This window comes from Apteryx mantelli, chromosome 2, assembly GCF_036417845.1.
Source record: "Apteryx mantelli isolate bAptMan1 chromosome 2, bAptMan1.hap1, whole genome shotgun sequence".
NCBI classification, from domain to species: Eukaryota; Metazoa; Chordata; class Aves; order Apterygiformes; family Apterygidae; genus Apteryx; species Apteryx mantelli.
The window spans coordinates 168,091,295-168,115,301 of record NC_089979.1 but is presented as its reverse complement, the minus strand read 5'-3'; the positions used below and the strand labels follow the sequence as shown (position 1 = coordinate 168,115,301).

General features: G+C 46.8%; 1 protein-coding gene across 1 annotated transcript in view; it reads left to right on the top strand.

Moving 5' to 3' along the window:
* The window catches only part of LOC136991346 (obscurin-like), a 153,138-nt gene extending 134,154 nt beyond the window's left edge, over positions 1–18,984 (top strand). The window contains exons 91-107 of the mRNA XM_067292213.1: positions 45–217; positions 1,038–1,064; positions 1,577–1,729; positions 2,511–2,556; positions 3,159–3,236; positions 5,130–8,808; positions 9,504–9,626; positions 10,931–11,041; positions 11,179–11,346; positions 12,079–12,201; positions 14,183–14,353; positions 15,261–15,381; positions 15,777–16,016; positions 16,689–16,912; positions 17,764–17,839; positions 18,291–18,440; positions 18,577–18,984. Of these exons, the coding sequence (XP_067148314.1) occupies positions 45–217; positions 1,038–1,064; positions 1,577–1,729; positions 2,511–2,556; positions 3,159–3,236; positions 5,130–8,808; positions 9,504–9,626; positions 10,931–11,041; positions 11,179–11,346; positions 12,079–12,201; positions 14,183–14,353; positions 15,261–15,381; positions 15,777–16,016; positions 16,689–16,912; positions 17,764–17,839; positions 18,291–18,440; positions 18,577–18,754 (5,841 nt within the window). The 3' untranslated portion in view covers positions 18,755–18,984. The remainder of the gene's footprint in view (positions 1–44; positions 218–1,037; positions 1,065–1,576; positions 1,730–2,510; positions 2,557–3,158; positions 3,237–5,129; positions 8,809–9,503; positions 9,627–10,930; positions 11,042–11,178; positions 11,347–12,078; positions 12,202–14,182; positions 14,354–15,260; positions 15,382–15,776; positions 16,017–16,688; positions 16,913–17,763; positions 17,840–18,290; positions 18,441–18,576) is intronic.
* Positions 18,985–24,007: the final 5,023 nt, after the last annotated feature.

Genomic DNA, 24,007 nt, shown 5'->3' with positions numbered 1-24,007 from the left:
CCTCTTTCAAGGGCAATTGCCCTCCTTTTTGTTTTATTTAATAGCCTCTGAATATCCTCATGGTTTATCCTGAAAGGGAAGACCTCAAGATCTGTGACTTCGGATTTGCTCAGAAGATCACGCCATATGAGCCTCAGATCAGCAAATACGGGTCTCCAGAGTTTGTTGCCCCAGAAATCGTCTCTCAGTCACCAGTCTCAAAAGCGACTGATATCTGGTAATGGGCATCTTTGAAAATAAATTTTGTGCTAAATAGCATGAATTTGAAGCCTCCAGGTTAAAACAGATGTTTCCTTAGGAATATGGCATTGCATTGCATTGCAGGTGCGTTCAGCCTTAGGGTAATTTACTGTAGTGTGGTACAGAGAGTCTGTTGTGCAGAAATATTTCTACTGATCATATCCATAATGTTTGCAATACACCACATTCTTACAGGTATAAAAATGGCATTAATGATTGAATTATGCTGTAGGCTGATAAAGCTGGTGCAATTAATAAAGCAGTCTCCATTTATCATTTCATAGATAAATGGAATAGTGATAGTAACAACTGGAAACTGAAAGTGAACATTGGGAATCCAAGACCCATCAGGGCTCTTTAAAGCTCCTTCTGTCTGTTCTGATCAACCGTTATTGAACTCTGACAGCTAATTAATGCCAAGGAGCATCTTAGAGAAGGTGATCTTTGTTGCAGAGGCACCAACTAGAGAGGCTGTTCCTAAGAGGGTTTTTTTTTTAAAAAAAAGCCAAACAAACTCCAAAAATACATTTCAAGTCTTCTATGTATACTTTGAAAACAGAGGAATACTCGAGACCAATTTTTAAAAATGCTGTTCTGATCACAGTGAAATGTTTAATGCTATATAGGTGCAATTTCAGCTAAAGGGGAAAAAAACCAAAGCCGGGGTTAAAGCAATAGGTTTGGGGATTTATTTTCCTTTGAAAGATGGGCAAGTGGCAGGAAAAGGGGGCTGTGTGTTTGCAAAGGAGGGAGAAGCAGTGACTGACATCTGACATCAGTGTTCCCTTTCTCCTCAGGGCTGTTGGAGTCATCACATACTTAAGGTAAATAAACCTGCTTGGAGAGACTCATTCAATATCCCTTAGTCCCGCATCAGTCAGAGCCTCCGGCACCTTCAAATGAGGGATTGGAGTGAGTGACGCATGGAGTCCTTCCACGACGAGGGCAATTTCTCTTGTTGTTTTTTCCTTTACTCTTTCCAGTTTGGCAAGGACTTTGGTGATTGTCTCTGCTTAGAGACTTCACGGCCACTCTCATGGGTTGGCTTCAGTCTTCTTGCCCATTTGAGCAACCATCCTCCGGTAGCTGTGCAAAATCAAGCCCTTAATTCCTTACGTGCAAAACAGGAATAAATAATTCGGTCAAGTGCCTTGTCATGCTGGGCTGAAAGATGCTTGGGAGGTGAACGCGCCATTCGCCAGCATTGCGTGTCCCATGCATGAGTCTCTCAGGCATTTTAAAGCTCTGTGTAAGCATTTGTGCTTCAGTCAGCTGAACAGCAAATATGAGTCTAAAATCTATATCTGTTTTTATTTTATGGTGTTAAATAAATAAGCCTAACATGCAAGTCTCCATTTGCTGGAGAGAACGACAGAGGAACCCTTCTAAATATCCAGAACGGTGAAATTTCATGGACCCTTCCTGATTTCGTTCACTTGAGTGAAGACGCAAAGGATTTTATAAAACGGATCCTACAGCAGCGCCCCGCGTAAGTGCCTTTTTGTGCTTCCTACGGACAGGGTGCAAAGACGGTGTCTCGGCAGCCAGGCCTGAGCTCAGCGGAGCTGCAGTGGTTTTAAAAAGTGAAAAGCTGAGTGAGATGAGCTGCTTTATGCCCTGATTCCAGCTCTTCTTTATTCGTTACGTGAAAAACACTTGCCTGTAGTTTCCAAAACAGGTCTGCTTCTAGTATGGTGATCGCCTTACTCCCAAGCCCCTCCAGGCAGATGAGTTTCTGAAATGTTTTGGAGAAGTGGGGAGAGCATTAGCAAATACCTGAAGTCGAGGGAGTTTTGCAGGAATTAAATAATATGAGCCACATTGGTTAAGCACTTTCAAGTGCAGAAGGAGGCTTGAAAGCAGGAATGCAGGCGCTCACCTTTTAATTTCATTTATATCCTTTTTGCCTGGTGCCAAAGCTATTTTTGCTCTGGTCACCTGGGGAGTCAAGCTCACTCCTAGGGCTGCTCTTGACTCCCTTAAAGAGGCTCTCTGCGAAGGGGGCCATGGGATCCTTCCAGGCAGGGAGCCTCAGCGCAAGAAACCTTTCCAAGACTGAAAAAGAAGGGTTGTTCTACCTCATGGGAAGAAAACGTTGGATTGAAAGAGTCTTTCTGTCTGGCTTTTTGGTTCCAAAACAGCAGCAAAAAGTCATACCTAGATGTAGGTGTGTGTGCATGCGTCCACGCAATGCAGGCACTCTCAGGAGAATCTTGCCGTGGTGGTTTAAAGTGCCTTGCTCCTAAAATGATCATCTTTTCTCTTACCAGAGCCAGGCCTAGCGCTTTGGACTGTCTGTCCCACAAGTGGTTCATGGTAAGTTTGTCCTGCTTCTTTATTAGAATCATCAAATAATTGAGGTTGGAGGAGACCTCTGGAGGGGCAGCTCTCAAGGCTACGCACCCTGGTTGTTAACCATTTCCTGTTTTATTTTTTCTCTTGATCTCCTACCTCTGTCCTACACAGAAGCTCAGGCCTGGCTCTCCGGAAGTAAAAGACACCTCGATGTTTTCTTGTTAGGATGTCTTTCCTTTCAAAAGATAAAGATTCCTACTGACATGAGCAGATATAATACGTCTGTGTTGAGAGGAAACTGTGGCTTTGCAGAGAAAATTTGTGGTTTATATTCAAATGCCTGGAATCTCTAATGAAGGAAAGGAGTTTAAAAAAAATGAACTGAATTCACATATGTATTGGACAGGGTTTGCTTTTATTGCTGAGAAGCTGTTTGATGTTGTCTTCAGTTTAGCTATGAGGGGATTGTGGGATTGGTCTATTATAATGAAACAAGTGAGTACTTCCCTAAATTAAACAATTCCAGAGTGAGGGAATCCTAAAAACTTCTCAGGATATGAAGTCAGGATTTTTTAATCAAATTTTTTTTTTGCTCATTCTACTTTTATTTTCATTTTTGACAGCATAATCTCCCCCTCGATGCAGCTCATTTCATTAATACCAAGCAGCTCAAATTCATTGTGGCTCGGAGCAAGTGGCAGGTGAGTAGACCTAAACCTATGTTATTTGGTCCTTCTAGTTGTATTTTTTTTTTAACTACATTTGCATCTTTTGAAGTCTACTGGGGTAGGACAGTGAGTGCAGCAGAGATCTTCTCAGGTTGGCTCTGAAGGAGGAATAAGCCCAGGGCAGAGTGGTCAATGGATGTGGCAGAAGGAGATTATCCAGGCTCTTACTGCAGTCGTGGGTTGTGTACTGAGGTCTTCCAGCAGGCGCTGAAAGAGGACTAAGACACCTGCATTTAGGTGTGTACATGTAAGCTAAGTGGGTAAAGTCCTGCTGACATCAGTGAGACCAGTGTAGTCAGCAGAGCCTTGGAAGGGTTCAGCTCGCCCAAAAGCAGATGCCTACTGCCAAGGAGCTCAGTGCCTGTATTAGCCACCTCTCCATTGACTATTCTGGAGGCTGTCTCACCTGCAGACAAGTCTGTGTAGACACAAACAAGTGCCTTCATGAGCAAGCTGGATCTCACCCCATGTTCAGCTGACTCATGATAACCATTTGGATGTCCCTTGGCTTAGCCCTCTTCCACTGAGTGGACTAGGAGTCCTCCCTCTACACTATTAGCAGCACACCCATGGACCCAGTGTGGTCGTGTCTCGGCTGACATGCACTAGCTTGTAAAGTCATGGTAAGTCGATCGTGTGTCACAACTCTCAGTGCACGGGGCACAGGATTCTGTGCCAGTGATTTGAATCTTGGCATTTTAAAGTTTCTGTAAGTTTGGTGTGAGAGTAAGGCTGCAACTCGCATATCCATGCACGCAAATCCTTTCTCTGAGTTAGTATGTCATTGTCAGAGTCCTTGACTCTCCTCAGTTATCAGATGTCCTCAGATAACACCAGTCCTTTTGCCTACTGTGGATAACTCTGGTAAGGTCATGAGCTAACGTTTATAAAAGTCCTCTTATGTGGTAAGTGCTACCAAGATACTTGTTATTTATAGAAAGCGCCCATAAACTTGTCATGAAAATTTGGCTTTTCTTCTGTTTTTTGGTATTTTTATGACGTTCATGGACTGTGCCACTTTTCTTTTTAAGCATTTTGTTTCCTTTCTAATTCCTATAATAAGTACTCATATGAGAGCAGAGGGATTTCACAGAAATATGCCAGTAGAGTGTAAAGTAGGATTTTGAAGTCAAAACGACTGAAGAACATACATGGACAAAATCATCTGTCCTAATGAAAGTGCCCATAGGATACCTGGTTGTGTCTATGTTAGCTAGCCTAGTCTGTCCTTGTAATCAGTAATGAATTATAGACAGGTCCTAAGAAGATTCCTCTTTTCCTGAAAGTTGTCTAAAACAACCAGGTTTATTGCCTTCTGAAGACGCCTGTTTCTCTCTGTTGGCTGTGAAGGAAGACCAGCTGCTCAATTTCAGCTGAGATGTCTTATACCTCAGAAGTTAGAGCAGATGAATCCTACCTCCTCCAGTGTGTCAGGTCTTCTGTTGGCCTAAGTCGTTATAGGTCATGCTGCAGTCAGTGGAACTAAGGCCGTTCACTCCAAGTAGGCTCTCATCTGATGTGTTCAGTTAAAACTCAGATAGTTATGTCTCATCTTTTCCCATCTGCTTTGAATGGCCAAATTTTCTTTGAAAATCTCAGGCAGGATCCTGATTCTCCATTCACAACAGGAAGTATGTTCCCTAAAGATAATATAATATGTCCCCCTAAAGATAATATAGTTTCATCTTTGTGAATAAGAGAAGGGGCAGATTCAGAGAGCAAATAAGGCCTAAACCTACTACATGTGTTATCAAACTAGTCTGTGTGGTCTTTAAGAATGCAGAAGATAATTTTTGTATATTTGCTTTTACCATACTCACACCATGCTTCCATCTGATTGTGCTGTATTTTGTTGTGCTTTTTCAGCGGTCTCTGATGTGCTATAAATCCATCCTGGTAATGCGATCCATTCCAGAAATCCTAGAAAGGACTCATGACAACACCTCCCTGGCCATCTCCCGACATCTTATTGAAGAAAGCACTTCCTCCAGTACCAGCGGTTCCTCTTCAGACAATGAGAACTCACACTTCCCCAAGAAGAGACACTTCGGCTCTACCCCTGAACTGCACTTGTCCATCTTTGATGCACCAAGCAGTCAGGAACCTGCAAAACATGCAAGTGAAGAGAAGCACTCCAAAATGTTGGTTCCTCCAGTAAAACCCATGAGGAGGAAGTATGCTTCAGTGAAGAGTGAGGTGGGAGACAAATCACCTACAGAAAGCAAAGAGCTCATGGCAAGTACCGCAGGACAGAAAGAGGAGGAACTCCATCCCAAAATTCGAGATGAAGGAGCAGAGCAGTCCCCAAAAAGCAATGCAGCTGAACCTTCGTCAGTGAAGATTTCCGTAGATGACACATTACATCTACATCAGAAAGAAAAAACAGACACATTTTTATCTGATAAGGACAAAACTGAAAAGGTTGGGGATGGGACAGAAAAACCACCTATATGTGTTCCTAGAGAGAGTGTCATTAAAAGCACTTTCTACAGCCAAGCAGCTGAGCTTCCTGCACGGGGCTCTTCCTCTCCGGGCAGAGAGCTCAGAAGGCACTTGGACAGAGCCAGGAGGACTTTCCGGAAAGCTGGATATTCAAAAGTGCCCCTCAGTGGTCTCCGTGAACCCCTTCTAGAACAGTTTGAGCTGGAAGAAGAAGAAGAAAGCAAGTCTGATGATGGAGGGCACAGGGAAAGTCTCCTTGGTCCCTTGACCAAATCAGCCTCATTTGACACTGCAAGGAAACCACCGCATCCTGCCATTGCTGGTTCTAGCCGAAGCCGTTCACTGGATGATTACAGGCTGAGGGCCTCAAGGTCAGTGTTGGAACAAGAAATTTTGGAAGAAGACTATGATACAATATCACAGGAAAGTTGCCCTGAAGGCAGTCACCACTGCGACATTTCCGCTGAGCCGGGCAAGGGATGTTCTGTAGATATTTCAAAGCAAGAGGATGCTAGCAGAACCAGAAGGGATTGTTCAGGAGAACAACTCTCTGCTTCCATGCAATGTGAGGGTAATGGATGCCCAGCTGTTACTGTGCAAAGGTTAGAGAGACTTCCAGTATCACCTCATAGGAGTGAGAATAGGAAGCATTTACTTAAGAAGTCAAAAGCTGCTCACATGGAGGAGGAAGCTGATGATTTAGAAGGCAAAAGCCCCATTCTGACTGCTCAGCGATCAGATATACCCGCATCCTCAGTTCAAAAGCATGAAGGCATTCAGGCTAAATCTCTCCCTGGGAGTGCTTCTGAGACAGCTCTTCAGGGGGGCGAGCAGTCCATTTCAGCTCTTCCACAGTCAGCGACCACCTCCAAGTCAGCCCCCGCAAGTAAGGGAGAAGTGCATCTGCAACAGGAGTCAAAGCCCTCTGCTGACAGCACTGACAGCCATCCTGATCTAAAAGGTGAAAGCTTCCTTATTAAAAGGACTGCTTCAATTCCACCCTGTAAAGACAAAAGCCAGCAGCATTCACTTCAGAAGCCTTCTGCTCACAGTGACGCTAAGTCTCATCTCATGGAGCACGATAGGCCTGCTGTTTTAACAAGCCCACAGACAGAAACAGATTCACCTCCAGTACGTAAGGACAAAAGTCCGGAACTTTTTGATCAAAGCGTTCCAGCAACTACTGTCTTGGAGAGCAAAGAGCCAGGTTTCCGAACCGCTCTGCAAACAGCTGACAAAGATACTCACCAGAAGCTGAAGACCTATAAAGATGTGAGATCTGCTGTCTTGGAGGATGAAGGACCAGGGATTGCAGGGATTGCTCCAGTATCAGACAGTGATGGTGAAGGCCAAGTGCACAAAAGGCCCTCTGTTCATGTAGGCACAGCATCAGCAGCCCTGAAGGGAAAGAGTCCCGTCGTCCTGGAAGTCCCACCACCGAAACCAACGCCAACTTCCGTCTCCGACAGAGCACACCAAGCAGCAAGGAAACGGCCGGCTTATAGCAAGGAGAGGCTTGCTGCTCTGAAGGGCGAAGGTTCAGCCCTTGCAGAGGCTGTTCCCGTTTTGGTCCATGAGGCTGAAATCAAGGGAGCTGTGCACTGGAAGGCTTCTCGGAGCAGTGGCACGGTGCCTGCTGTTCTGGAGGGCAGACCCCCAGCTGCAACTGTTTCGCCACAAGATATTCGCCTCCCTTCAGTGTGTGAGAGTGAAAAGCAAGAACATCCACAGCTAGCACTTCGTAGTGAGGTGAGATCTGTTGTCTCAGGAAGTGGAAGCCCAACTGCTGGGCAGCCTATGCCTGCTTCTTTCTCCAAGACCGAAGGTCAGGCATATGAGCAGCACAAGGCTGCATATCACAGTGGCAAAGCTTCCGCTGCTCTGGAGGGCATGCATCCAGGTATTTTAACTGCTTCGCAGCCAGAAGGTGCCCCAACTTCAGTCTATGAGCAAGAACATGAGGAACACTCAAAGGTTTATGGTGAGGGAAGAGGTGCTGCTTCAGGGAGTGGAAGCTCTGATGCTAGAAAACCTGTCCCACCGTTGCTCCGTGGGAATCAAAGTCAGGAGCTCTCACATCACAGGTCTTCTTTTTACAGTGATGAGGAGTCTGCTGCACTGGAGGGCTTAGTGGATGAAATGGTTTTGCTGTCTGAAGAGATGGATGTTTGGGCAGAGTCAGTTTCTGCTCAGGAGGAATGCAGAAAGCACATCTCTTCTCCCACAGAAATGTTCTACAAAGAGCCTGGTGGCCAAGCACCCATGGAAAGTCCCTTTCCTTCTGGTCAAAGCAGTAGAGGAGGAGAAGTCTCTGAGCTGGATGATATCACAGAACCCTACCTTGCTGTGCATGAGGAGTCAGATTTACTGAAAGGACAGGAAACACAAATGGCTCCTCATGAATGTGAGCATCTGGAGGACTTAGCGTTTGAAAGCCCCAGTTCTGAACAAGTAAGCATTTCCCAGACTGATAGCTTGGATTCTGGAAAAAAAGCCAGTCAAGTGTCCGTGAACAAAGACACTGGTAAACAGCCAGAAGTGTCTTTAGTGAAAATCAAAGATCTGTCAGATGAAGCACCCAGTCTTGGCAGTGGAACTCCAAAACTTGACATATCAGAGGTAGAGCCCGCCTATTTGAATTTCTCGGATTTGTATGACATTGTCTATTTTCCATTTGAATTTATGAACTTTAGGAAGCCTCCACCCAAAGCAACTGGCAGGCGATTTATACCTTTTAGTGAAAGGGCAAGGTCACCTCCTGCAGGACATTTGCATCAGGATAAAAGACTGTGCATCAGAGAAGAGGCAGACGAGAGGAACAAGCAAAACCATTTGAAACTATCTGAGAATTCAAAGGCAACTAACCTCTTAGCCATGGGGAAAGGGTCAGAGAGTCATAAGGAAATGTACAGCTCCCAAAAGGAGCCGAGCGGTAAGCAGAAAAGCTCCTACAGCAAGCCAGGACTCTTTAAACCCTACGGCAGATCTCATTCAGCAGAGCGGTCAGTGGAGCAAAGTCTGAAGAAGAAAGTTAAAGCTTCTGTTGCCCATATTTCAAGAATGCTGAAAGGAAAGACAGCTGCTGAGCAAGAGACAGAGGAAGGTAAATATTTCATTTTGTACCTTCATAGATCTGCTGGTATAACTGGGCTCCGCTAAACCTGTCTTTTACGTTTTCTGCAGCGTATCTGAGGCCCTGGCTAGACAGTAACTGCAAAACTGGCAGTGGCAGGTTTGGAAATCAGCTGTCCTCAGGCTGTCCCCTAGCTCCCTGTTACTGCCCCTCTTCAGGGCAAAGTCAGCTGAGAGCTCATGGAAGCGGCTTGAATTCACCTGCCTTAATTCGCACAAAAGCAGAGCAGGGCTGGATGACCCAATGTCCCAGCTTCTACCCCACTGACAGAAGAGCAGCAACGTGCGAAGGTTGGGAGATAAAACACTGCAGTTACTTCTGCTGTTGTTGTCTGACCGTGGCCTTAATGACAAATCTTTAAAGCTAAAGAGACTGGGTGAAGTCGGTGAAATTACCGCAGGATGTATACCTAAGTTAATGGCATTCAGGTCTGGACAATACAATCTGTCCTTACTTCTCTGCCTCCCCTAGATATGCCCTGTTCTCCCGTTACATCGTTCTGTTTGTAAAAGCTGTCACAACTTTTTGTGTTGTAAAGGCTCATTAATAAGGAGGCCTGTGACTGCCGAAATATTTATATGTGAAGTGCAGAACTGTTTGCTGTAAACGTATGCCACGGGGAGAATAGTGGACTTGAATAACTTCTTGTCCTTTCTTTGTAACAGAGATTGGTGTGCTGGGAAGTGAAGCAGTAGAAAAAGAACCATTAACAGGAGCTGAAGGATCTTTGAAGAGGAAACCGGGACTCTCTTCATTCAAGTTATCAAGCCTCATGCCAAAGGAGAAAGGTATTCTTCATTGCCTAAGTCATCAGCTAATTTTATCATGAGATATCACTATGAATACAGCTGCGCAGCTTGAGGCCAGTAGCTAAGGATGGATCTGCATAGCTGTCCTGAGATAGTCCTGGACCAACCCGTACAAAGCGAGCCAGACTCCTCTGTTTATATCATTACTAGTGTCCCTGCTAAAACTCTTCTTGTGGCCTTGCTTGCAAATTGGAGCCGTTCTAGGAAGCTACTGCAGAGGACTAAACTCGACTTGTACGCTATAAAGAGAAGAAGTGGAGTGTCCAAACACCAGACAGCAGAAGAGGGAATAGTGAAGCTGATATTGGGGAGTTTCCTAGGCTCCAGTCCCGTGTGCACGTGTAAGGGCCAAACAAGCTGTTGCAGGAGACAGAGCTGTGAAGTGAGCAATGTGGGGGCAGCCCCCCTCAGATGTGGCTGCTCAGTGCTGGCTTTTCCTCCGAGGTCTGTCTCTCCAACTAGTCAGGGATCGTGGGCATTTCCAGCCACTGCCTCGACCCTGTTCCTGCAGTCTCACTCGCATTCCCTTTATTCAAGCAGTATTCGGCCAGAGCCCCGACAAGCCCTGGGAAGGGCAGGTGTGTGAAGATGGCAATTAATCCTGGGCACTGTGGATTAACAGCACCACAGAGACACAGAAGAAACCCTGAAGTCTCCCTTTGCCATGGACACAGCAGATTTCATGCTCTAGGGCTGTTTTCTCCTTCCACCTCCAGCTTTTCCCTCCTCCTCTCTCTTCCTGTGTTGTCTTGGTCTGATCCCCTCGTCCTTGGGCTGTCATCACTCAGTTTTGCCCACATATATAAGCTAGGCCAGTAGAAAACTCCTGCTGTGGCATATATCTCCTCTGAGGAACTCTGCTGCCTTTGCTGTACCAGCAGGGCTGTGCAATGCAGATGTTCCTCAAGTGCCTTTCAAGGGTCAAATCTGCCCTACTGTCCAAAAACAGTTAAATACATAGTGAGCAATAAAATTCCCAGAGGAAGAGCGTGGTGCCTAGTGTCCGCAGGAAAGTTTGGGACATCAGAGAGAGAGCCGTCTTGGTCATAGTGTATGGGCAGTCATGCTGTGTACGTGGGACTGAAGGGGCCTTCTTTATTTAAACGGAGCCCATATGTTAAATGTCCAGGGGATTCTCGAGAAAACAGTGGTCAAATGAATGCCAGAGCATGAACAAAATGTCCTCAGACTGGTCAAAAATGTTTTTTGATGTTTTGCATGTAACTATTATCAACATAGCTCTGCTGGCCTCTCTGAATAGCTGCTGCTCCTCTTCTTTGCAGCACCTTCATTTGTTGAAGAGCTCATAGACCAGGCTACTGCCGTAGGACAGTGTGTAACTCTGTCGTGCCGGACGGCGGCTCACTCCTCCCTGCACATCAACTGGTTCAGAGGTGACTTTGACACTCCTTTAGAGAGGTCCTAGCCTCCGGGGTAGGCTGGGACGAGGGCGGCTGAACGCAGGAAAATGTTTTAGCCTCCTCAGTATAAATTTGCACGGTTCTTAATTTTCATATCCTCTGCCTTTCAGATGGGATACCCATCCACAGCAGCAGTCGGATCCTCATCTCAGCCACACTCAAAAACTTCCAGCTGTTAACTATTCTCTCTGTTAATGCTGATGATTTTGGTATTTACACCTGTGTGGCCACCAACTCCCTGGGCTCAGCATCCACCTCTTGCATCATAAGAAAAGCTGGTAAGAGAGGAAGTAGCTAGATTTTTTTTTTTTTTCTGCTTGTGGTAAGTGGTGTATGCAGAATTGGTCAACTCTTGAGGATTTGTTCCTTGGTTTTCCCCCCTGTGCTAGCTGTGAGAACCCAAGTGAAATCAGGAGACCTTGGGACTTGACAGTCAGAAGCAGAGTGGATTTTAAACAAGAGGACCACTGTGATAGCTAATGCAGCTGGCATTCAGGGGCAGGCACAGCAAGATAGATGCTGAAGGTTAACAGAGTTAGCAGACCTAGTTCAGTCTGGCAAGCAGGTTTGGAAGCTGAAGGTTGCCCCAGGTTTGGAAAACAACAGTACTTCTGGCCCTGGAAAAACGTGACTCCCTTCCATGCACTTGGGAGTAGGGTATCTCACCTGAGCTTTCTGTAGATAGGTTCAGGGGAAAGTTTCTCCTTTGCCTGCTCTAGTCCACATCCACAGCCCTTGCCGTTTGGTAGCAGGGCACATTTTGCACTGTGTTCATTCCCTCTTTTCCACTTTTTAGTCTCTCTGCTAGATTCAGAGCCAGTCAAGTAACACTGCAGTTAGAACCAGGTTTTAAAATCTTTGCTGTGTTTAAACTAGGCACAGTTAAGTTACTGTTCCAATAGGAATCATTTTTTAGAAATAGATTATCTGTAACAAAAAATGCCGGGTGTGCAGGAATATGTCACAGCAGTGCTATAGATAACAGTCATTTTCGTGCCTCCTCTCGACAGAAGTTCCTCCAAGCCCTCCACCCCCTGACATCGTGGAGGTCTACAAGGATGGAGTGCAGGTGGTCTGGAAACCTGTGGAAACCAACACCCCCGTCCTCTACACTCTGCAGTGCAAGAGCGAAGGTAAAGTGGAGCCTTATGCCTTACAGAGAACATCTCAGTTTGTATGATCTCTCCACCAGCTGGGTATTTTTTTTTTTTTTCTGAGAAACAACTATTCCTCATTTTAGCATTCTAGTTTAGAGTTAGGAATGAAAATCATACTGCCATGCTTTAGCCACGTAAAAGTTCGATGCTGTGCTGGCTAGCCCTGCATGCAATATGTATACTTATGCATATACTTAAAAGGCTTTGCTAAGGTGTGAATCAAAGTAGGTCTCATGGAAACGGTGACCAAAAAGTGAACTGTCCGTGCAAGAATACGCATGGTTGCACAGGTGGTGCCAAACACGTAGTCCTGAGTAATCCTCTCAAATTGCAGTTACGACGGCATTATACATAATAGCACCCAGCAGCAGTGATTAGCAGTCACTATCATCCTTTACCTGGGTTTTCTTTGCAGTCAGTGGAGAAAGATGGCATCTCAAGAAGGCAATCACCCTCTGCTAAATAGACATACGTTCTTTCTCCATTGACTACAAAGAAAGTTCAGGGTGAACAGCCAGGACAAGATGACAAAAGTTCGGCAAGACTGCGTGCCATCCTTTTGATGCTCTCTTCCAAGGCTTGCTCCAGAATCTGCTGAAGTCAGTGGATGTTTTTGCACTTAATTCCATGAACTTTGATTCAAAGCCCTAAGCCTGTTCTCTCTCATGGGACTGCTTTTGCAGTGCTTATTATGAATACTGCTACTAATAGTCCTTTCTATTGCAGTCCTGCATACACAGTCATTTGGATTGAATGGTTCCATGTTGTTTCTTTTAATTCTCCTAACAGACATGCACTTCATTCTCGATTAACATGAGCATGGGCAGAAGCTTTCTGCCCGTTTACTCTGTGCTTGATGTCAGATGCTTTTCCTCCAACACAGCCTTCTTTATTGTTACTTCTTTGGAAATAACTGAAACAACACAGGCAAGACTTTGGGCAAGATGTTCCTATTAGGAAGAAAAAACAAGAAACAGCATCTGCTATCTTCACTCACATTCTGTGTATTTGGCAGGAACGTGCAAAGTCGTGCTTTTCCATATGCAGGCGGATTAAGATAAACAGAAAACAATTCATTCTCTTGTCCTTTATCTGACAATAGGTTTTTACGCACTGCCTCCGCAGGCACGTCTCTGATTCTGAGCCATGGCTGCTCCTTCTTACACGTGCACACACCATAATTCAATTAGTACCCAGCTAAGTCCTTGACACCTTTGTTGTGGGTGGTGAAATATTGCCTGTGTTACGGCTTGAGATACTCTGTTATTTTCAGTGTTTATTTGAATGAAAGCATGGGCTTCACCTCAGTCATGGTCAGGAAGTTTGAGTTCAGCCTTGAGCACGGTGCCAATGTCAACGTGCGGGACACAGCAGCGAGTGAAATGTTTGCAGGGATTTTCCAGCTCCCACCTTAGTCCCATGGGTAATGACTCCAGGACAAACCATCAATTTTATTTTCTTGAGAAATCACTTGAGCTTCATAAAAGTGGAGTAAGCTTGGCCCTGGTTTCAAATACTGGGTTTCCTAGGAGGATGTTAACGGATGGTTCTTTTGTGAAATCCTGCACTTCATGGTTTCAACAGGATTCAAGATAGGACCAAAGGGGAAATACAGTGCTTTTTGTCAGGGTTTTGTCTGGAGTTCTTCATGTATGTTTGCACTTGAGGTTGGTGGTATGAATTAGAGAAACAGAAACTGTACAAGCAAGTTGCATCATTCCTCTGCGACAACATTGCCACAACTTGGACTGATTAAATATAAAACAGCTGGCTTCAGAAGAGAGGAGGTTGCCACATGCACAGCTAGTTAAAACATCTACAGAAGTAGGCCATAACACATGTTTTCCTTCACTTAAAGATTGCACTGCTTTTCCGTATTTCTGGCACATGAATAAAGTTGACGCAAAGAAAGAGTGGCATGACTGTCCTAACCTCTTTCCCTCTTCCCTTGGCCAAGATGGGGAGTGGAAGACCCTTGCTACGGACATTGCTGACTGCTGCTACTACGCAAATAATCTCTCCAGGGGGTTCGTTTACTGCTTCAGGATTGCCTGCATCAGTAAAGCAGGAATGGGCCCTTACAGCGACCCATCTGGCAAAGTGAAGATCAGTGAGCAAGATGAAATGGGTAAGCTACTTGGTTATTGGAAAGCATTTTGCTTTTGCTGCATCGAGACAATTGCACCTTTTTAAATACAGCTTCAGAAGTCAAGGGGGAGCAAATCAAGACCAGTTCCACTTGGCTCAGGGTGTTTTGAGACCTTGGCCTCTTTGACTGTCTTATTCAGAAGTAAATTCTTTCCTAATTCTGGACAGAATTAGCAGAATATCTGTGTAAGGCATCTAGAAAGTGTAGATCACGCACTGAAGATAATATGCTTGCTAGGCCTTTGGATACCACTCTGTTTTGAGGTGAGATCATGAGGAAACAGGCCTGGGACAAGAAACTTGTTTCTTGAGGCATTAATCTAATAATACGTGTCTGCCTCCAAGGCACCTATTGTCAAATTCCTTTTTGCGAATGTGTCCAGCATTTCCAAACAGATGCTTTAACGTGTCAGGGAATGTTTTAATATTTCCAGGGAGCACTCAGATAGAATTGCATGCCAGGACCAGAGCAACTTGTTTCAGCTGATGCCCTGAAATACCCAGCTGAAACAAATTTCTGTTCCTTTGGCAGCACCTTATCATGCACTGATGACTGGTTATGTGAGAAGACAAGAACCAGTAGCTGAATCAATAGTCAGCAATTGCAATGAAAGGTTTGATATCATAGTCATAGGACACAACAGTCAGTCTCATACGGTCTGGAGTGATGACACCAGGGAACTGCTGTGTGGTCAGTCCAGGATTTGTTTGCATTAAAATAGGATTTGGTGTCACAAGTGGGAGACAACATGCAAACTTGCCTGGAGAAAGCTCTGCTATTGTAGTTATCTTTGTTCATAAAGAGATAGTGGAGGATGGCTCAGAGAGGCTGTAGTTTCCACACAGAGGTGTTTTGCTGTGTAATCCACATCATATTTTATCGGCAGAGTTTCATGCTACAATGCAGGACTTCCCATCAACTGCTACTGAAGAAGAGAGTGAAATAATAGCACCGTCCGAACCTTTCCCAACCTACCAAACCTATGCCTTCCAAACAGAGATCAAAAGGTAGGTAACTTAACTGAGCGCTCAACTAACCAGAGTGAAATGCTTCATGTAGCTAGAACTTAGAAAAGTGACTTTTATAAAAGCCCTGCTCAACTACTAGTATGGTATTTTGATGAAAACGCCTCCAGCAGCAATGACATTGGACATAGAAACTTGAGATCACTGGCTGAGCAATCTTTGTTGTGGTTTACTAGGATTCACTCCTGCAATATAAAGTGGCTGTACAATTTAGAGGCAGAGGAAGGAAGTGCCGACTGTGACAATAGTTGCGATAACCCAGCATAGGGCATGGATGAAAAATATGCGTGGGATCCTGTTGACTTTAAAATACAGAAGCTCCTGGCTCTTCCAGAAATAGCAGAAGTTTAACTTGCCTTTGTGTTCCTTTGTACCAGGGGGCGTTTCAGCATTGTCCGACAGTGCAGGGAAAAAGTAAGCGGCAAGACATTAGCTGCTAAAATCATCCCTTACTGGCAAGAAGACAAACAGGCTGTGCTCCTGGAGTACCAAGTCCTGAGGAAGCTTCATCACACAAACATAGCTCAGCTGAAGGGAGCCTATGTCAGCCCACGGCACTTGGTGTTGATCCAGGAGATGTGCGTGGGACCAGAACTACTCCATTCTTTGGCGCTCCGGTAATAACACATGGAGGAACTCCTGGAGGGAAGGGTTTCTGGTCGGGGCTGGTGTCGGCAGCAAAACAGCTGTTGTTTTCATTTGTCATCTTCGATTATCTCTTTCCATCTGTTCCAGTGGGCTGTCATTGCTAGATTTGTAGTGCATTTGTTCTGCGACTTCTTGTGACACAAGAAGGTGCTTAACTTCCCTGCCTGGTTGGGGCAGAGGACAATTCAGGGCCATCCAGTTTAGAGGTTGAAAGCATCGTACAGTAGTTGATATGAAACTCTCTCTCCCATAACAAGGAGATTACTGTGGCTCAGGAAGCCTTGTTTCCCCTCCAGGTTGTTTCTCATGATGGCTGCAAACAAATCCGCTGAAATCCTCTGATTAAAGGAGTGGGAATGGTGGGCATCAAATCTGCATTTTTATCTCTGCACCACCACTGCTTTCTCTGTAGTGCTGTTCACACAACCCTCTGAACCTCTTGCATCCATAAACCAGACTCAAAAGAGGGACCAGCCTCTCCATATGTAGTAGATTCTCTAAAATGAGTAGAGTTGCTTTTGCTGGGCTCGCAAGGACCTCATGGGATTAGACTTCCAGGGGAGGATGACAGTGAGTGGAGAGTAGAGCTCTTGAGCATGCAAATAGGACACCTCTGGTTTCTATCCCCTTTCTTCTACCAGGCCATTCTACTCAGAAGTGGAGGTCCGAGATTACCTGTGGCAGATCCTCAGTGCAGTTGAGTACCTCCATGCCCACAGCATCCTGCACTTGGATCTCAGGTCTGAAAACATGATCATCACTGAGCCCAACCTGCTGAAACTCCTGGACTTTGGCAATGCACAGTTCTACACACAAGACAAAGTTATTACCATGGACAAGTGCATGGACTATGTTGAAACCATGGGTGAGTACAGAGTTGAGTCAGAGCAACCTTGGCCTTTATGCAGTCCATGGTAAATAGAGTCAGACTGGGCAGTTGGCCACGGTGACAGTTTACAGCTGGTCCCAGCAAGCAAGGTCTCCCTGGTGCTGCCTTCTGATAAAAGTCTGTGTCTGCAGGAATGGCTGGCGGTGACAGCTTTGTCACTTGCTGACCATGGGGAACACAGCCAGAGGTCATGGCCAGCACCACTCTGACTGGAATCCATGTGCCCTGAGTTGATGGGTGTAGTGCCACCGTCCTCGCTTTGCCTGGCTGCCGTATGTAGGGCTCAGGAGGAACCACAGACAGCCTGGCATACCCAGGCCTGAGACTCGACTGGCAACCACAAAGCTGACATCAGGGATGTCCCTGAAAGCCACAGAACCCCTTGTGAACATATGCTATATCCATAGGAATATTCATGCTCTAGCCCTCATATTCCCATTGGTGTCATGGGGTTGATAGGAGAGAAGAGACATCTGGTTTTTACCAGTGAGGAGGAGACCGGGCCCTCAGCATCCCCCATGGGAAACGTACATGATACATAAAATGGGAAGTAGTAAAACAGCCAGATCAGGAGGTGCAAGAAACCCCAAAAAACAAAGCCCCTTAGAAATGAGCTCAGAGGTGCCCATTGGTTTTATGTTCTCAAAGTTTCATTGCATTTATGACCCATGGAGATGTCCTACCTCGAGCACCTCCCTGTGCTAGATGGTTTTTTTCTCCATCCTTTGGGGTATGTAGCAAAGTATAGAAGGCACCTACTGCTTTTGTGCTGATCGTAGTGCTGGAGTGTGGAACAGAGCTTGGTTCACTCGCATTTGCTTTTCTAGCTCCAGAACTGCTGACAGAGCAAGGAGCCCTCCCTCAGACTGACCTCTGGTCCATTGGAATCACAGCATTCATCATGTAAGTCAGTCTGTCACAGTAGTCACTTTAAAAGTGCAATTTCAGAGTCATCAAGCAGGGGTGATGCATTGACTTGGATACCTCAACCTCAGTTATGTCTTTTCTCCTTGGCGATGCCACAGAAGGGTGATGGAGGGTGTGCAGCTGGCTGCTCCGTGCCAGGATGCTCATGGCCCAGAGATGTCTCCAGATGGAGCAATGAGCTGCCTGTATAGCTCCTTTATTCTAAAAGTAGACCCAGCAGCTGCTTGTGTTTCTCACTCAACTTCATTTCAAAAGCCCCAACTTTAACTGGAAAATTTGAATTACACCAAATGGCTAAGCATCCAAAGTCATAAAACCCACTGAAGAACACTGCATGACCTTCCTCTCACTGCTGGGTGGGAATTCCTGGGAGCAGAAGCATCTCTGGAGTGGCCTTTCATGCTGATTAGTTGTTCTTTTGGGTTAGGTTGAGTGCCAACTACCCCATCAGCTCTGACATAGCCTGTGAATTCCTGAGAACGGCCAGGAAGGGGAAAGTGAAGCTCACGCGATGCTATGCTGGTCTCTCGGGAGGGGCAGTGTCGTTTCTCCAGAGCACGCTGTGTGCAAATCCCTGGTAAGGCAGTGTCTCCTTTCCCAACAGGACAGTTTATGCAGATCCTGGTTATTGCCCCTTCTTTCTCTCCATTTCTTAGGAGCTTCCTCACCCAGCATGGCTCCTTGACTGATGTTCTCACATTTTTGTGTCCTAGGGGAAGGCCATCAGCCTCAGAGTGCCTTCAGAGCCCGTGGCTCCAAGAGACAGGTTTGGACAACAGACAGCAAGCGCTGGTTACCTTTCCCACCACCAAATTGAGGAATTTCCTCATGGAACGGGAAAAGAAAAGGGGCCTGCTGTGCTCCAAGTACGGCCTGATGATTGCACAGTGAAGCAGATGAGAAGACGCCGGTGAATTGTCTCCCTCCCCGCTTCTGCATTTAGCGTTTGGCACTAAAGGATACTGTCAAGTTACTGTGCATCAGCTGAGTTAGGGTAACTGCCTGGAGTTGTGCATTTAGCTCTCTGTGAACGCAGTTTAGCATAACTGTGAACAAATCCAATTCTTGCATTTGCCACAGGGTAGGAATGAATGCCTGGACTGTTAGTATGGCTCATCTGACTGATGGTAACTTGACAGTATGTGTGTCACTTGGCTCCAAGCTTCCTGGAATAACCAGGACGGGTTTGTCTAGCCAGTTCTGAATGGGACTAGCTACCATCCCCGAGTAGCTTTGCAAATCCTTCCCTGAAGTCAGGAAAACTCCACGTATGCGAACACAAAGACTTCTGCCCCTTGTCCCAGGACGCGGCACCAGACACCCTTTCAGATGTTACTGCGCTGCTCGTCCCACAGTAACAACCGCAGCAAGGTTTGAGTGACGGATGGGCTTTCTCACCTGCCTGCAATCCAAAAGAAGTCAATAAACAGTTATGATCAGAAAATAGCCCTGAGGCAAGGAGGAGTTAGAGAAGGTGATAATTAGACTGTAGGATGAAATCAGAGTAAATATCAGAAAGCTTCACCAAGGGGAAATAGTACGAAGTGTAGCACCTGCCTCTTTTTGAGCTGATGGTGAATAGCAGCGTATCTAAGGGCTTTGGACAGAAAGGCCCAACTGGATAAAGCTCTGAGCAGCCTGGTCTGAGCTGATAGCTGACCCTGCTTTGAGCAAAAGATTGGACTGGAGAGCTCCTGAGGTCCCTTCCAACCTGACTTACCCCGTGATCCTATGTATTTGCCAAGTACCAGACAAAAGGGTGGAGTGGTGGGACTCTGCCAGCATCCGTGGGCGGCTGGGCTCAGCATGTTGCTTGCCTGGCCAAGTACACAACCAGACAGCACTGTCCTCACAGGGCCTGACCCCGGCTTAAACACAGGGCTTTGCCACCCAAGTTAGAGGAGAATACTTCTAGCTGTGAAGAAGAACCTCCCTGCAAAGTGTACCTCCCTTTGCAGGAGGAGTAATTAAGCGTTATGTGTGTGACAGTGTTAGCGTAGATGGGGGCTTTCCAGTAACTGATGAGTTGCATCTCTTCCTTTTCCTGATCCTGCAAGTGGCGATAGCTTGCTTGGCTTTGAGCAGAGTTACTGTTCTCCATGAACGCCCAATGTTCATGGTTTGTAAAACCATGAAGCTCTGCTTTTCTTTGGACAGGCATTTGAAGTCTCCCACTAGACCTTGAAGTAGACTTGCCTGTCACATGAGATCTTAAAGCAACCCCTCCCCTGTCTTTCTTTGTCTGCATCCATTGTCTTAGAAGTGTGTTAAAGAGCAAATGTGCAAACCTGTGAAAAAGCAGCTTTGCCAAGCTGTGACTTGGAGTATGGGCTTCTCTAGGAAAGAAGTTCCCAGAGGAGGCGGATGGAGAATTTTAGTTGTGTGGCCTCCCTCACAAGCAGGCTAAAACGGGCCTGTGCAGCAAGCCCTTTCTGAGCACATCCGAGGCCGTTAGGCAGCTGCCAAGCCTGGAAAGCAGTGTGTGAGTGGGTTGCTGCTGTGAAGTCCCTGCCTTGCTTGGCTCCCCGTAGAAAACGCACTGTTGCACTGTTTCGGATCTGTGCATTCAGCCTGCCGCAGGATATTTCCACATGTGGTGTGACAGGGTGGAAGGAGCTTGGCCACAGGACAAATGCCTGTTCCCAGGCTTGTGGGAGATGTGGCAAAGCCAGGGAATCTCAATGACATGGTTACGGTCATTTTGCTAAATGCCTGCACGTCAAAAGCCGCCCTCTACTAGGGTAATTACCTAGAGCGTTATAAATTTTCAGCACAGCAACCGTGTTGTTGAATGAACTGAAGATCTCTGGATAGAGGAAACCTGTTTTGACCTGTGTGGTCCAGGTGGTATCTGGATAGAACGTACTCGCTCTGCCATAGCATGTACAGCAACTCTTCTACCGACACGAGCAAAGAGAAATTGGGGCTGGGACTGGCCAGCAATTGCACTCAATCACGTAGTAGTGCAGTTCTCACCTTTGCAGGCCACAGACAATAACGTGCCACAGATAACTTTACACTTCACTCTTCCTGTCAGCCTCGGTTTTAGATGCTGAGATTCCTGGAGTCTCAGGGGGGGACATCAAAGACGCTTGCAGGCCGTGTGAACAGTGCGTTGGAGAAAAGTGGGTTAGACGGTGCTTTCGCTTAGGATGGCTTTAAATGTAATTGCACAGCAGTAAAGGCATCAGACGCAATAATGACCACGACCTCGTTATGCGCCGAAGATTTATGGCTAAGAGACCTTGGTAGTTCGAAGCGCAGCGGCTGTTTTCTGGGGGGTGCACAGGCACACCTATCCAGAGACGTGAAAGCAGTGCCGTGGGCAAATGCCGTATGCTTTGATTCTTCAGAAAAATCCAAAGCATCCTCAAGTTTCATGTACCTCTTTGTTCTTCAGAAGCTGCTGAAAGGCACTGCTTTCCTTTACCATGGGTGGTATCAGCTGTATAATTTCTTTGTACTTATAACCTCTGTGTTCCTTTGCGTTTCTGTGAAGTGAAGGATGTATCTGTTGGTTCTGCTGAGTTCCTTGAGTTTTCCTTAGGAGCAGCGTGTGATAGGATGCTTTCTCAGAGCAGCAGCTGGCTGCGTCGAGAGGGAGGAGAACCGGAAATCGGTTCCTGATGTATTACGGTTTAATACCGTCGTGTAGAAGTGACGCTGTTTAAACAGCGGCAGCGCTTTCCATCACATTCAACCCCATACTGTTCGAAACCCAAAGCGTACAGCATTACGAGTCCTCTGGTATAGTACAGAAAGAGTAACTGAGATTAGAGGAGCTTTCACTGTGCTGCGCAGAGCAGACACGGATTAGACTGTAAAGCTTTGAATGTCAAAGTTATCTTGCCTTCATGGTGCACGAAAGAAGAGAAACCAAAGGTTTCAGGGCCAGACTCCATGCCCGATTCTCTGGGGGGCAGAGACATTATGGGAGATGGGCACTGTTATGAGATCCGGCCCATTAAACTTTTCAGAACCCCGGATTCCTTCGGATTTAACTTATTTTACGAATTCAAGGAGGTTTCCGTTGGCACAGCCTCGTTCTTTACTCTTGCTGGAGCACTTTGGGTTGGAAAGCTCAATGTCGGGGGACAACCTGCCTACGCGTAAAACTTGGATTGCCGATTAACTCACCTGGAGCTTTGACGCTCCTCTTTCTTGTATGACTCCAATTAAGTGATTTTTTGCTTCTCACATTTGCATGCACCTGAGCATGTCTGAAGTCTTTTATAGACTCAATATTGTTTTGTTAACTAATGCTAAATAAACCGTTCTGACAAAGAGGTAAAGCTAGATTTTTCTGTGGAACCGTTGTCGTTGTCATTATTTTTATATCCTTCCACAGTATTGTTGTACTGTGTTGCTGCCAGAGACCTTGGGGGTGTGAAACTGCACCCTCGCTATGTAGCTTCTGAATGGCCCAGAAAAAGCTCCTGCCTCATTAGAAATAGAGACTAGCTCTGGATACCGCTGCCAAAGGTACCGGGGTGGTTCTCTTTACAGTGTTTAAAAGGTTCTCTTTAAAGCGGCCATCTGAAAGTTCCCACGTTGCTGCGGTGTTGGAGCTCCCTGAGTCCTTCAGGTCATCGCCCAGCTCTGGGTCACCTCTCCCGGCCTTACCCCAGGGAGCTGCCAGGAGGGGAAGGCCCAGTCGTGCACTGCTAATGTGCCCTCATGGGGAATATGCCTAAGGAAAATGCAACGTATTATGTTGCCTCCATTTCCCAAACTCAGTCCGTGTTTGCTCAGGACCTGTCCAACTCACCCCGACCCAAGCGAGGAGACCCTATGCCATGCAAGTAATGCCGGCATGTATGCACCAGGCCCTAGCCATTTATGACCCTCATGCAAGCCAGCTGCACAAAAAATCCTCTCTAAAGCGTGCCTTGAGGTGGGGATGTCACTTGGTCTTCCCTTCATAACCAGGACCCATATGGGGCTCCCGCACGTGTCTCCTGGTGAGTGAGAGGCTGGAGCAGTCACCAAAGGCTTTGATGCAGCCAGCGCTGGTGGCTGAGCGATGTGGAGTGGTGGGAGAGGTTGGTGAGCTGGCTCGAGCGCTTGGGACGTGTCACCTAACGGCACAACAGCCTCAGCTGGATGCCCACGGTGGCGTGATACGTCTGCCTGTTTCGCCCGGGGGCAGGTGTACAGGAGCTCTGAGGGTTTGAAGAACCCCCATCAAGACCAGAAGGTGCTTCCAGTCTCCCTGAGGTTCTTGCCGTCACTCCTGTCTTACGTGGACGTGTTTTCCTTCTCCCTATCTAATTTTCCTCTCTTTCCTCCACAACAGCCTGAAGATAATGCCAAAGGAAGGGCACCCACTAAGCAATACTTGAAGACAGCGGTGGGACAGAAGGCATCGCAGCCAGCCAACTTCTGCGCCAGTGCCACCTCGCAAGCACGGCTCTGCTTTCTGCCCCTCGCTCGGCACAACTGGATGGGTGCCAGCTCATTGCTGCGAGAGCGTCAGGCCAGTTTTTTGGATAACAGCATTAGCTTCAGGGCCTGACTCTACTGGGAAACGGGGCATTTTTATTTATCCTAGTGGTGCCCCAGGTGCTTGACCACTTCTCTCTGAATTTTCCAGCGCTATAAGGCCTGTAGTTTGCCCTCGAGATGCAGTTACAACATAACTCTGGCCTCCGGAGAATAAAGCCAAATTTGGCTTTGATGTTTTGACACACCTGAAAATGTTTGAGTTGGGTTCCTCGGTCATATGTAATCGCCAAAGTCCAAGGTTAGCATCGGGGTAAAACCAGTCGGCTGTCCCCCGGCAAGGCTGTGCTTTAACTCTTGTAAGAGCTGCTGTGACCGCGGAAGGGAAGAAGCAAAGCAATATTTGCAAGGCAAAGTTTTAGCTTTTATTGGGCTGGCTGTTACAGGTGCATAAAGCAGGGATGTTTTGTGGCCCAGAGGTAGCTGTGGCTGCAGCCCACGGGTGATCGAGGTTGTTGTGGTCCTCGCTCCTGCCCCAGTCCTGTCTTCTCCTCCACCACTCCCTGACCGCCACAGCCCCCTCCGGCCGTTGTGGGCTGCTCCGCTGCTGGAGCATGCTGGGGGAAAGAGGGGCCAACGGGAAGCGGGGTCGATGCACCCTGGTGTCCCCCGCTGTCCCCAAGGGCCCGGAGCCCTGGGATG